Source organism: Staurois parvus, unplaced genomic scaffold (genome assembly GCF_062004578.1).
Source record: "Staurois parvus isolate SC_StPar_1 unplaced genomic scaffold, SC_StPar_1.0 ptg000276l, whole genome shotgun sequence".
Lineage (NCBI taxonomy): Eukaryota > Metazoa > Chordata > Amphibia > Anura > Ranidae > Staurois > Staurois parvus.
In genome coordinates, this window is record NW_028318072.1 from 1,261,946 (window position 1) to 1,275,366 (window position 13,421).

At 42.6% G+C, this 13,421-nt stretch overlaps 1 protein-coding gene across 2 annotated transcripts in view; it reads left to right on the plus strand.

Moving 5' to 3' along the window:
- Positions 1-2,591: 2,591 nt before the first annotated feature.
- Positions 2,592-13,421, plus strand: part of LOC149458768 (DNA-directed DNA/RNA polymerase mu-like) — a 175,457-nt gene continuing 164,627 nt past the window's right edge. For both annotated transcript variants that reach the window (XM_089681693.1, XM_089681694.1), the window contains exons 1-2: positions 2,592-2,664; positions 11,090-11,291. In XM_089681693.1, the coding sequence (XP_089537819.1) occupies positions 2,631-2,664; positions 11,090-11,291 (236 nt within the window). In that variant the 5' untranslated portion in view covers positions 2,592-2,630. The remainder of the gene's footprint in view (positions 2,665-11,089; positions 11,292-13,421) is intronic.

A 13,421-nucleotide genomic window follows, 5' to 3' on the forward strand; every position in this document is an offset into this window, starting at 1 on the left:
CCGTCCTCTGTATATTTACATGGCACTAAGTGTGCACAGTAATAATATCACCTGGCATTGTGGGTCCTGTTATCTCTGCACAATGCCCATTGTTATGTCATTTGGGTTGTATTTGCATCTTCTAATTCTGACAAAGAGGAAGCAGAAGATATCAGTCAGGAGCACCATTTGAATATTAAAGACTGGCATGCTTCCCAGGGCACATATACACCATTGTGTACAGCTTCTCACATATATACTATTGTATACAGCCTCTCACATATACACCGTTGTCTTCAGCCTCTCACATATATACTATTGTATTCAGCCTCTCACATATACACTATTGTATAAAGCTTCTCACATGTACACTATTGTATACAGCTTCTAACATATATACTATTGTACACAGCCTCTCACATATACACCATTGTATACAGCTTCTCACATGTACACTATTGTATACAGCTTCTAACATATATACTATTGTACACAGCCTCTCACATATACACCATTGTATACAGCCTCTCACATATACACCGTTGTATACATCCTCTCAATAGTATATATGTGAGAGGCTGTATACAAGGTGTATATGTGAGAGGCTGTATACAAAGGTATACATGTGAGAGATTGTATACATTACTGTACATGTGAGAGGCTGTATACAATAGTGTACATGTGAGAGGCTGTATACAATACTATTGTATACAGCCTCTCACATGTACACTATTGTATACAGCTTCTCACATGTACACCTTTGTATATAGCCTCTCACATATACACCATTGTATACAGCTATTCACATATACACCTTTGTATACAGCTTCTCACATGTACACCTTTGTATACAGCCTCTCACATGTACACCATTGTATACAGGCTCTCACATGTACACCATTGTATACAGGCTCTCACATGTACACCATTGTATACAGGCTCTCACATGTACACCATTGTATACAGCCTCTCACATATACACTATTGCATACAGCCTCTCACATATACACTATTGCATACAGCCTCTCACATGTACACCATTTTATGCAGCCTCTCACATATACACCATTGTATACAGCCTCTCACATGTACACTATTGTATACAGCCTCTCACATGTACACCATTGTATACAGCCTCTCACATGTACACCATTGTATACAGCCTCTCACATGTACACCATTGTATACAGCCTCTCACATGTACACCATTGTATACAGCCTCTCACATGTACACCATTGTATACAGCTTCTCACATGTACACCTTTGTATACAGCCTCTTACATGTGCACCATTTTATACAGCCTCTCACATGTACACCGCTGTATACAGCCTCTCACATATATACTATTGTATACAGCCTCTCACATATACACCTTTGTATACAGCCTCTTACATATACACCTTTGTATGCAGTCTCTCACATATACACCTTTGTATGCAGTCTCTCACATATACACCATTGTATATAGCCTCTCACATGTAAACCATTGTATACAGCCTCTCACATATACACTATTGTATACAGCCTCTCATATGTACAGTATTGTATACAGCCTCTCACATGTACACCATTGTATACAGCCTCTCACATATACACCTTTATATACAGTCTCTCACATGTACAGTATTGTATACAGCCTCTCACATATACACCTTTATATACAGTCTCTCACATGTACAGTATTGTATACAGCCTCTCACATATACACCTTTATATACAGCCTCTCATATGAAAACCATTGTATACAGCCCAGGGGCGGACTGACAACTCATGGGGCCCCCGGGCAATAGGGGATCATGGGGCCCCTGTGTCCTTGCCCAAACTCAAAAAAGCCTATGAAAAAGGTACCAGGGGCATCTCATGGGGCCCCCTACTGACCCCGGGCCCTCAGGCAGCGCCCGAGTTTCCAAATGGTCAGTCCGCCCCTGATACAGCCTCTTACATATACACAGTTGTATACAGCCTCTCACATGTACACCATTGTATACAGCCTCTCACATGTACACCATTGTATACAGCCTCTCACATGTACAGTATTGTATACAGCCTCTCACATATATACTATTGCATACAGCCTCTCACATGTACACCATTGTATACAGCCTCTCACATGTACAGTATTGTATACAGCCTCTCACATATATACTATTGCATACAGCCTCTCACATATACACTATTGTATAAGCCTCTCACATGTACACCATTGTATACAGCCTCTCACATATACAGTATTGTATACAGCCTTTTACTTTTACAGTATTAAACAGCCTCATGTACAGTGTTACACACGTGCAGTGTTATATACAGCCTCATGTACAGTGTTACACACGTGCAGTGTTATATACAGACTCATGTACAGTGCTATATACAGACTCGTGTACAGCGCTATATACAGACTCGTGTACAGTGTTATATACAGTAGTGTACACAGCTGCGCATGCCCCCTCCCATTCTCACACAGTCTCCCTGCCGGCCGTAAGGAGAACTGCACGGATGTACTCGCACTTTCCCCAACCCGCTCTGTGGGCGGGGCTAATAGTGTGGCTCACCGGTACCAGGTCTCTTGACCCAAGACTTATTAGCATAGGGGGCGGGGCCGTACCTTGACGCGAACTCTGTGGGCGGGCTAGTTGCTTAGTGGGCGTGGTGATGGAACCGGAAGTCTCTTTGGCTGCACAGTGGGGTGAGAAAACAGGGCTAAGTGTGTGAGGATGTAGTGAGTGTCCAAAGGGCAGAATTGGGGGTGTCATTGTATGAGGACATGGGGTAGGGGATTTCATGTGTTCAGTGGTGTGCATGTATGACAAGGTTGGCTTTGGTCTGTGATGGAGGGAGGCCTGAGGGTGTTATGCAATGTGTGGAGCCCAGTCTGTAACTGGGGGGTGGTAAGGTGGTTGTATATGGAGGTGTACAGTCCTGGCTGTGTGAGCTCAGTGTATACAGCACCAATGTGCATCTAAGGCAGCCAGTCAGGAAGCAGCTTGTGTCAGTAGTGATCAGCTCCTAGTGTGCACTTCTTGGTAGTCAACATGCATTCCTATCCATGCACCTCATAGTGACTGTGCAGAGCACATGCCCTGTGTGTTGGGATGTGCTGTACAGCGGGTGGGTTGCAGCAGACAGTAGACATCAGATGAGGCGCCATGATTGCATTGCAGTGCACACCTACAGTGTCTTACCACACATTGCAGTGAACATGCTATAGCTGGGTATATTATATTGTGTATTACAGTATGACTGAGCCTGAAAAGTCTGTGTCACTGGGCTAGGGTAGCCTGCTTTCAGCTTGCTTGTAGGTTTAGTTCACCTTTAAGACCACACCCATATTTAGGGTGTAGCATGAAAGATGGCCGCATTCCCCAAGCAAGCGGGTGAAGAGTTGGCTGGTGAGAAGTCAGTCAGTTGACCCATTTATGCTGATCATGTGGATGAAGGAATCTCCATTGGTGACCTGTATTCCGTTGCGGTGCTGCCGATCGGTGATTCCATCTGACGGTGCAGTCATTTTCCACCAAGCTTACTGGATTTTAAAATCGACTTTTGTTGAGCTAGGTCAGGGGTGGGCAACCTGTAGCTGTTGTGGAACTACATTTCCCATGAGGCATTGCAACATTACAGAACTGACAGTTACAGCTATGACTTGCAGAGGCATGATGGAACTTGTAGTCCTGCAACAGCTGGAGAGCCGCAGGTTGCCTACCCCTGAGCTAGGTCATGCTTGCAGGCCCATCTGTGGTTTGAATTTCGTCCAGTTCATTAGGAATTGGCCAAACATTTGAGCTGTCTGTGGCCAACTTTACAAGTGACAGAATCAGTAGGCAGGTTCAAAAGTGAGATTCTCGACTACTTCCATGGGTTGGTCCATCACCGATTTGATTACCAAATCGATTTTGCCTTGTTAGTGACTTAAAGCAAAGTTCCACACAGAAGTGGAATCTCTGCTTGTTTGCCTCCCCCTTCCTGACATATTGGTACTTTTTGTCGCAGTGAAGTGAGATGGACGTTCGGCCCCCCTCCTTCCTCCTGCAGTCTTCTGGGACACTTCACAGGTCCCAGAAGACTGCTGGACCAATCAGGATGCGCAGTACTACTCGTGAATGCGCAGTGGGCTCCCAGCTGTGAAGCAGAAAGCTGTCACAGCTTGGTTCCCACAGTTGTGATGCTGGCGCCAGGGAGAGAAGGGACGACAGTTTTTGTAGCTGCTGACTTAATAATCACAAAAACGATTGGAACTCCATTTTAAGCCATCCATAGAGGGTTCAAATTTTGGCCAGTTCAGCAGGGAGCGGCTGAGATTCGATCCATATATGGGCATGCTGATTAAACCCAAGTCGATCCAACAACTTATCAGATTTCTAGCATGCGATTATTGACAGCGGCTATAGCGGCTAGCAATAATCATTGTGTTGTCCCAGTAGGGACACCCCCCCACTCCTGGGAGAACACAATGGCTCAGTGGGAGGGATTCCTCCAATCAACCCTGCCTGTATTGTTGGGGGAATTGAGCGATTTTCTTTCCTGTGACCCATTGTTGCAGGAAAGAAAATTGCGTTATCTATGGCTTGCCTTACACTCTATAGCATTTATCAGCTAAGAAAGGATGCCTGCCTTATCTGGTCATCAAGGGAGCAATACATGGAAATAGGTGAATGTTTTTCATGCAGTTTTTCATGCAGTTTTCAGCTGTCCCATGGCTGACAAGTTTTTGCCAGAGGCTGGATTTCTAGTGGGAGAGACCAGCAATGAGGCCCGCAGTCTGTTAAAGGGCCACGTGTTTATACAGCTTGCATGCAGGCAGTTAATGTAAAGCCTGTTTCCCATGGGCTTCCGCTTTTATAAGAGTATTGTCAACAGCAAGCATTGACAAAGCATTTGCAGAGCTTTCAACAAGCTTTGCTGAAGCTTTTAAAGCACCATTCAGCTCCAGTTTGTAAATGTTGAACACAGATCCTAATGGGAGTGTTGATGGCCTCTTTAAACAAGCTCCTAGCAGGCTTCAGCGCGTCTTGAAGCTTTTTGAAAGCCTGCTAGCAGCTTGCTTAAAGTGGCAATCAACACTACCATTAGGATCTGTGTTCAACATTTACAAACTGGACATAAATGGTACTTTAAAAGCTTCAGCAAAGCTTGCTGAAAGCTCTTCAAATGCTTTGTCAAAGCTTGCTGTTCACACTGCTCTTATACAAGCTGAAGCCTGTGTGAAACAGTGTAGAGCACCGGTGTCAAACTGGCTGCCCTCCAGCTGTTGCCAAACTACAAGTCCCATGAGGCATTGCAAGATTGACAGTTACAAATATTACAAAGGCAGAGGCATGATGGGACTTGTAGTTTCGCAACAGTTGGAGTACCACCAGTTTGATACCCCTGGTGTAGAGGAACAAAGCAGTTGCATGGACACAGCTTATTATTCCAATCTAACTGGGGTGTGGGTGAGTGACCCTTAACACATACAGTACAGCTTGCGTTTGGGGTTTGGGGCCACTTTCCCACACCCTTGCACCTGTCAAATTGGCTTGTCAGATAAGTGGTCAATAGAAAGACTAGTGACAACTCCCCAGCGCCAGGGTCACCAACAGACCACTTACCTGTTCTTATGAAGTCACTCTTTTGCTAGTGAATGAGATTCTGCAGCATTCTGTGCAAGCAAAAGAATGACTCTGTTAGGGGAAATGGTTCTCTTGGCTGGATGATTCTGCTGAAGAACTGCCCATTTAACATTTCCCTTAGATTAAAAGCATATGGGGCGTCTAGATCATGTGCAAATGCCTACATTTTTGTGTCCCCAGGAAGCTCAGGTGTAGCTTCCAGCCCTGCTGTCAAAATCTAGGACTGACGGAAATAAGCTTTGGATGGACCATTTACCATGTGGTACATATGTTTAGGGCTGTATGCATTCCTGCTCACATAATTAAAGTTGACCTTCACCTGAAAATAACATGTATAACGTCATTCTCAAATTGAGCCATGTATACTTTAAGATTGCCATGTTATGTGTATCGTAGCCAGACAGATATTTTGGCAGATAAATAGTATGTATTTGAAATGTAGCTTTTTAGTTGGAATTCCACAAATAAAACTGTGCACAGACTACACACAAAGTATTTATACATGCTGAGCAAGCGGTACTGTAAATGCACTTTTAGAACAAGTCCTCAATCTCCTTTGTAACTATAGGCATTGTGGAGAAATGAGTCTTAAAAATTCACTACAGAGCACTGAAATCTTATTTTTTTCCCAATTACATTCTATTACAGGGGTCCCAAAACGATGGCCCCCTGGTCTCGTGGCTTGCTAGATTTCACCTAGCCTGCAGCTTATGTGCACAGTCTTCACTTACCCTCCACCTGGGTACGTTTTTCCCACTGTGCTGTTGCTTGCTAAGATTGCCAGCATCCTAGCGACCTGTGATGGCTGAAGCCTCCTCCATCCAGACTTGCTCAGTCTCCCGACTCCTGCCCTGCTACAGCTGTGCTGTTATTTTAAGGAATTATGATGGGGACTCTGATTTGATGTAAGCAACTTTGCATTTGTAAAGTTCTTTCTTTTTTGTTCTGACTCACATCCTGCTGATTTACAAAAATAACTTGAGTAAAACTTTTGTTATTCTTTTAAAATGCATTCATTAATAAAACTTTTTTTGGCCCATGAATGTGTGTAAAATATACAACATATTACACAGAATCTTGGCAGCCTGCCTGCTCTCTAATGTAAACACATAGCAGATGTTTCTGAGCATTAAGAAACCAGCAGAAACCAACTTAAGAGTCTTTGTTGTGATCTTTGAAGACCTTTGAGAATGAATTACTTTACAGTACATGTAGATAAAAAAGTCAGGGATGGCTTTAATAGGGTTGCAAGTAATAATTCGATTAGCTGGCCAAGTATTATTTAAATTAGATAAAAACCTTAAAGTGTGGGATATAATTTTAGTTAATGTGTAAAGTTTAAAAAAAATACAATTTATTCTTAACTATCTACTATATGTAGTGGTAAATACACTGCTCAAAAGAATTAAAGGAACACTTTGAAAACGCATCAGATCTCAATGAGGAAAAATATCATGTTGGATATCTATACTGATATGGAATGTGTAATGTGTTAGGAATGTAAGAATGCCCCATTGTTTGATGGATATGAAAATTATCAACCTACAGAGGACTGTATTCAAAACGAGCCCGAAAATCAAAGCGAAAAAATTATGCAGCAGGCTAGTTCATTTTGCTGAAATTTCATTGCAGAAACTCAAAATGGTACTCAGTAGTTTGTATGGCCCCCACATGCTTGTATGCATGCCTGACAACATCGGGGCATGCTTCTAATGAGAAAATGGATGGTGTCCTGGGGTAATTCCTTCCTGATCTGGACCAGGGCATCATTGAGCTCCTGGACAGTCTGAGGTGCAACCTGGTGGCAAATGCCAATTGAGCTGTATGGTGCTGGGCAGTGAGCACAGGGCCCTCATGAAGTCTGCTTTTGATTGTTTGGTCAGAGACATTCACACCAGTGGCCTGCTGGAGGTCATTTTGTAGGGCTCTGGCAGTGCTCATCTTGTTCCTCCTTGCACAAAGGAGCAGATACTGCTCCTGCTGATGGATTAAGGACCTTCTACGGCCCTGTCCAGCTCTCCTAGAGTAACTGTCTCCTGGAATCTCCTCCATGCTCTTGAGACTGTACTGGGAGACATAGTAAACCTTCTGGCAATGGCATGTATTGATGTGCCATCCCGGAGGAATTGGACTGCCTGTGCAACCTCTGTAGGGTCCAGGTATCTCCTCATGCTACCAGTAGTAACACTGACCCTAGCCAAATGCAAAACTAGTAAAAAACAGTCAGAAAAGATGAGTAGGGAAAAAAATGTCAGTGGCCTCCACCTGTAAAACCTTTCCTGTTTTGGGGGTTGTCTTTGTTGCCCATCTAGTGCACCTGTTGTAAATTTCATTAACATCAAAGCAGCTGAAACTGATTGACAACCCCCTCTGCTACTTAACTGACCAGATCAATATCGCAGGAGTTTAACTGACTTGATGCTATACTCTGATTATAAAGTGTTCCTTTAATTTTTTTGAGCACTGTATAAATAACCAGCTATATGGTTAGGGAACAAAATATCTAATCCACTCTGAGAATACTAGACAGAAGAGATATACACTATTAGAGGTTGAATCTGGTACATATCAGACAGAGAGATCGAAATTTTTATTTAAAGAAAAAAATAATCAAAGATTTTCAGACAGGACTGTAATATATTATGCATGACAGAGTCATAGACAGGTAGCTTGATACCAGATACCTCTGCCTGCTGCCATTAAGGCATTTAGTAGCAGCAGCATGCTTTTTGTATCACCTGTCATAATGGGGTTAAAAAATGTGACAACACTGAATAAATGACACTTTGTTACAATGTAAAGTAGTGAGTGTACAGCTTGTATAACAGTGTAAATTTGCTGTCCCCTCAAAATAACACACAGCCATTAATGTCTAAACCGCTGACAACAAAAGTGAGTACACCCCTAAGTGAAAATGTCCAAATTGGGCCCAAAGTGTCAATATTTTGTGTGGCCACTATTATTTTCCAGCACTGCCTTAACCCTCTTGGGCATGGAGTTCACCAGAGCTTCACAGGTTCCCACCGGAGTCCTCTTCCACTCCTCCATGATGACATCACGGAGCTGGTGGATGAAAGCTTTTTGGCCAAACTTCCCTACTGGGTCACTTTTTTCTGCACTCCTGTGATCCAGAGTCAGCTGATAGCGAGTTAAAGTCCACTGTTGGCTGACGTCATAGAGGCAGTCCAGGCTCTACAAAGATCTTGACTTTAATGTTGGGATCCACTCAGATGCCTGGACCGGCAGCTGGCTCAGCCTCACAGCACACCACTAAAAGCCTGTGCCAGCTGCTACATCCCCCTCCATAGGTCGGCACTCCATTGATTACTGGAGGGGTAGAGCACAGAGCCAGTGACTGACAGTCATTGCTCTCTGCTCAATGAAGACTGAGAGCTGAGTGATCAGTGGTCGTGTTCGCTCAGTTCTCCGTCTTAGAGCCAACAGGGGACTGATGCTGCAGCTACATACATGAGTATGTATGTTTGTTTATTTTTTTTATATCCCACACTTCTCTTTTCTGTTCCACTTATATAATATTTCTAAAGGATCGTGTTTTTGTTGTACGCAGGAAAAAATAAGCAGACTTTTTTCACCTGTACAGATCTAATGGTTTAAAACCCCTTCAACATATATGAAGTGAAAAGATTGTTCCCTTTGTTAGTTATTACTCTCGTTCGTCAAAGGTTACATGAACAATTCTTGACACTTCAGAAAGCTTATTATTGCTCATTCATTACCCAAACACTATGGCTTGTTGCTTGAATCATCTTTGCAGTGGCGTGTCAATTTGCATATTGTGTGGGAACTTATTTTAATAGACACCTGGTAGGTGTGCAGAGAATATGTTGAACTCAGTGATGTATGTGACAGCCTTTATTTCTGCCTGGGCGCATGGGCTGGCCATTCTTGGTGTAGTCTTAGCATTGTGATAAATGTCTGACAAGGATGACAATTCCTGCACCCTTTGTAAGCACACACAAGCTGCTGCATGCAGGAATTTACTTTTCACAGCTGGACCAGTGCTAAGGTATGAGCAACTCCTATTGCTAAACCATGCTGGTGTCTTGCTGTGCTTTTCCAAAGGACATAGGTGTGATTGGCTGCTCACTGAGAAGTGCAATTAAAAATGTGCCCTTTGCTGTTGCCTCTTGAGTATGGACCACATGGGCAGTCAGTGAGGCATTTGTTTCCTTTACTTTCGTCAATAAAAAAAAATTTAATTAAAAACAAATAATTAAATAAAAAATTGCAGAACAATGTTGCAGAGTAAAAAGGTGTCTGCATTAGTTGTGCACCGAAATTCAACATGCACTTGGCTGAAAACTGAAACCAAAGAGTGTTCTTTTGAAAATATATTTTATATGTATCCAGTACCGTAACAAAAAACACCTGTTTTTTACCACTTGCCCTCCTGAGGATTTACCCCCCCCCCCCCTTCCTGACCAGGACATTTTTTGCGTTATGGCGCTGCATTACTTTAACTGACAATTGTGCGGTCATGCAACGCTGTGCCCATATGAAATTACGTCCTTTTTTTCCCTCAAATTGAGTTTTCTTTTGGTGGTATTTGATTGCCTGTGCGTTTTTTTTATTTTTTGCACTATAAAAAGAAAAAAAAAACCCTGACAATTTTTTTACTTTTTGCTATTAAACATGTCCAGTAAAAAAATCAAATTTCGTCATAAATTGAGGCCAAAATCTTTGCTAAAAAAAAAAAATCCCAATACGTGTAAATTAATTGATTTACATGAAAGTTATATCGTTTACAAATAGTGTATATATACTGGGATTTTTTTAATTTTTACTGGTAATGGTGGCGATCAGCGACTTATAGCGGGACTGCGGCGGACATTCTGACACTGGGGGGAACTGACTTGGTGTCATTGACATCCCCAGTGACACCAATACAGAGATCAGTGCTTGAAAAAAAAAAGCACTGACATTACTAATGGCACTGGGCAGGAAGGGGTTAACATGAGGGGCAATCAAAGGGTTAACTGTGTGCTGGTAGTGGTTTTTTTTTTTTTTTTTTTTAACTAGGGGGCAATGTCAGTGTGCTTCACTGTAATCACACTGCTTTGGATGGCCATCCAAAGCAGTGTGCACGAGCTGGCAGGAAGAACTGTAAACAAAACAGTTTTCCTCTCAGTCGGAGATCTTTGGAAATCATCGGGCGCTGTCGAGTGATTGACGGCCGCGAATGGCAGCGTGGGTAGGGAGCGTGCGCGGCTTGCACGCGTCCCCTACCCAGAAATACAGAATCACATGTATATACGTGCCGCCCTGTAGCCGTATTCAGTTGGGAAGCGGTTAAAGTGTGTGTGTTTTATATACAAGTAACAACCACCAGAAAGTTACTTGCACAGCTGCTTCAGGAATACTTCAGGTGACCCTGCAGTCAAATTATACAAGTCAAGTGTGCACTGACAGTTTAGGCTGTCAGTTTTATCATGCCGATCAGTTTGACAATGAACCTCAACTAATTCCCTGTTGTGTTTTTAGTCTACTTAGGCCCTGCAATGTTTTCGATCCCTGTGAAAAAGAGAAAGAAGGAAATTCCAGTTCCCAGAGATCTAGAAGCTTCAGCTGGCTTATTCCCTGGGGTCTGCATATTGTTGGTGGAGCGAAGGATGGGAACAGCACGACGAGGCTTCCTTACAGCACTGGCACAGAGGAAAGGCTTCACTGTGGTACAGGAGTACAGGTATGTTTCAAATGGAGGCACTACATCAGTAAAAGAAGTTTCACATATTTACAGGCAAACTCTGGGCACCAATACCTGTCATTAAAAAGAAAAGACACTGTTCATTTTTTTTTTTTCATAATGGGTCCATGTAGCAAAGGAATCATGGTGGTGCACAGCAGGTTCAGTGCTGTTCTGACAGAGAGCACATAGTCTACAATGTTGCTGGTAGAAGGGACCTGCAGTCAGAAAGAGAGACAGGTAGCAATTCAGGCGCTCCTTCTCACAGCCTCCGGCACTTCAGAAAGCGTCCCTGCTGGAGGCAGATGAAAGAGCCTGCTATACAGCATCTGTGAGGATACAAGGCAAGACTTTAGTAAAAGGGATGGAAGATGAGCAAGAACAATGACCTGTTTTATGAGGTATATGCAGGGAATGTGTGGGCTAATGACTCTTTTAACCACTTGCCCTCCAGAGGATTTACCCCCCTTCCTGACCAGGCCATTTTTTGCGTTATGGCGCCGCGTTACTTTAACTGACAAATTGCGCGGTCATGCAACACTGCACTTAAATTAAATTTATGTCCTTTTTTTCCAACGAATAGAGCTTTCTTTTGGTGGTATTTGATCGCCTGTGTGCTTTTTTTCTTATTTTTTGCGCTATATAAAAAAAAAAAACAACAATTTTGAGGAAAAAAAATATATTTGACTTTTTGCTATTAAACATGTCCAGTAAAAAAATTAAAAAAATCAAATTTTGTCATAAATTTAGGTCAAAATGTATTCTGCTACATGTCTTTGCTAAAAAAAAAAAAAATCCCAATACGTGTAAATTTAATTGGTTTACGTGAAAGTTATAGCGTTTCCAAATGGCGGTATAGATACTGGGCTTTTTTTTTTATACTAGTAATGGTGGTGATCAGGGACTTATAGAGGGACTGCGGCAGGCATTCTGACACTGGGGGGAACTGACTTGGTGTCACTGACATCAGTACTAATAAAAAGCACTGACACTGTACTAATGGCACTGGGCAGGAAGGGGTTAACGTTTGGGGCGATCAAAGTGTGTGCTGTTTGTCATTTTACATTATGTTCTGTGTTTGTGCTTCACTGTGTATAGCCATGCAAAGCAGTGTGTCGGAGCTGACCGGGAGAACAGTTTTTTGTTTACTAACAGTTTCCCTTGCCCTTCCCCGTCGGAGATCCTTGGTAGTCACCGGGCGCCGGCAAGTAATCACTGGCCGGGACCCGGTGATTGACAGTCACTGCTGCTAATTGCGGCACGGGTAGGGTGCAAGCTCCCTGCCCGGAAAAGCAAAATAATGTGTATATGTACGTGATTTTGCGCACAGCTGCCGCCCTATAGCAGTATTTCTGCTATGGGGCGGAGCTAAAGCGGTTAAATGTACTCCTCAAAAGCCACAAAATGATATAAAAACACTGTGTGCACCAGATGCCCATGCAAACCCAGATAATGTCTCGTAAAAGTAGTGGTGATATTGTTAAAGGACTGCAATTCTTGTACTCTTTCATACATTGGCAAAAAAATAGGCCCTTTTAAGTGATGGTGCCAGTGAAATAGAAGGGACATATTTGGCATTGGCAAGAATTGCCAAGGGAGAACTTGTTAGTTTTAGGCAAGCCTGTCATGGTATATTTAGCGCAAAATAACCTTAGGCGCATGCGTTGGTGGTGGGATAGTTATAGAACATGTCGACTATCAAGGAGTGGGAACAGAGATACCTGTAGCTTTTTCTTATGTTGCGAGGCATTTTGGATTTATACACCTTACCACTGTATGTCTTGGTGCTTACATTACCCTTTTATTATCTTGCTTTCTGCATGACCATTCCATTCTGACTACATACTGATTCACTTGGCACTGTGTTTTATTCTGTCTTTTTTTTTTTTTTGCTTCCCTTCTACTCCTTTCCTTCTGCTTTTTAGATCATGACCAATATTGCCCATTGTTCAGTAGATACATAGCATGCATGTAATTTGAGAGCATTGCTATAGATAGCCTTTATATACTTTTATACGTTACATTTTTTTATTTTAGAATATGTGGGTTATTGATCGTTTTTGGATACGACACTGAGACATAGGAATTTCTCTCTTCTATTTGGCTTTTCCCTGATTTGTTTCTTTTTTG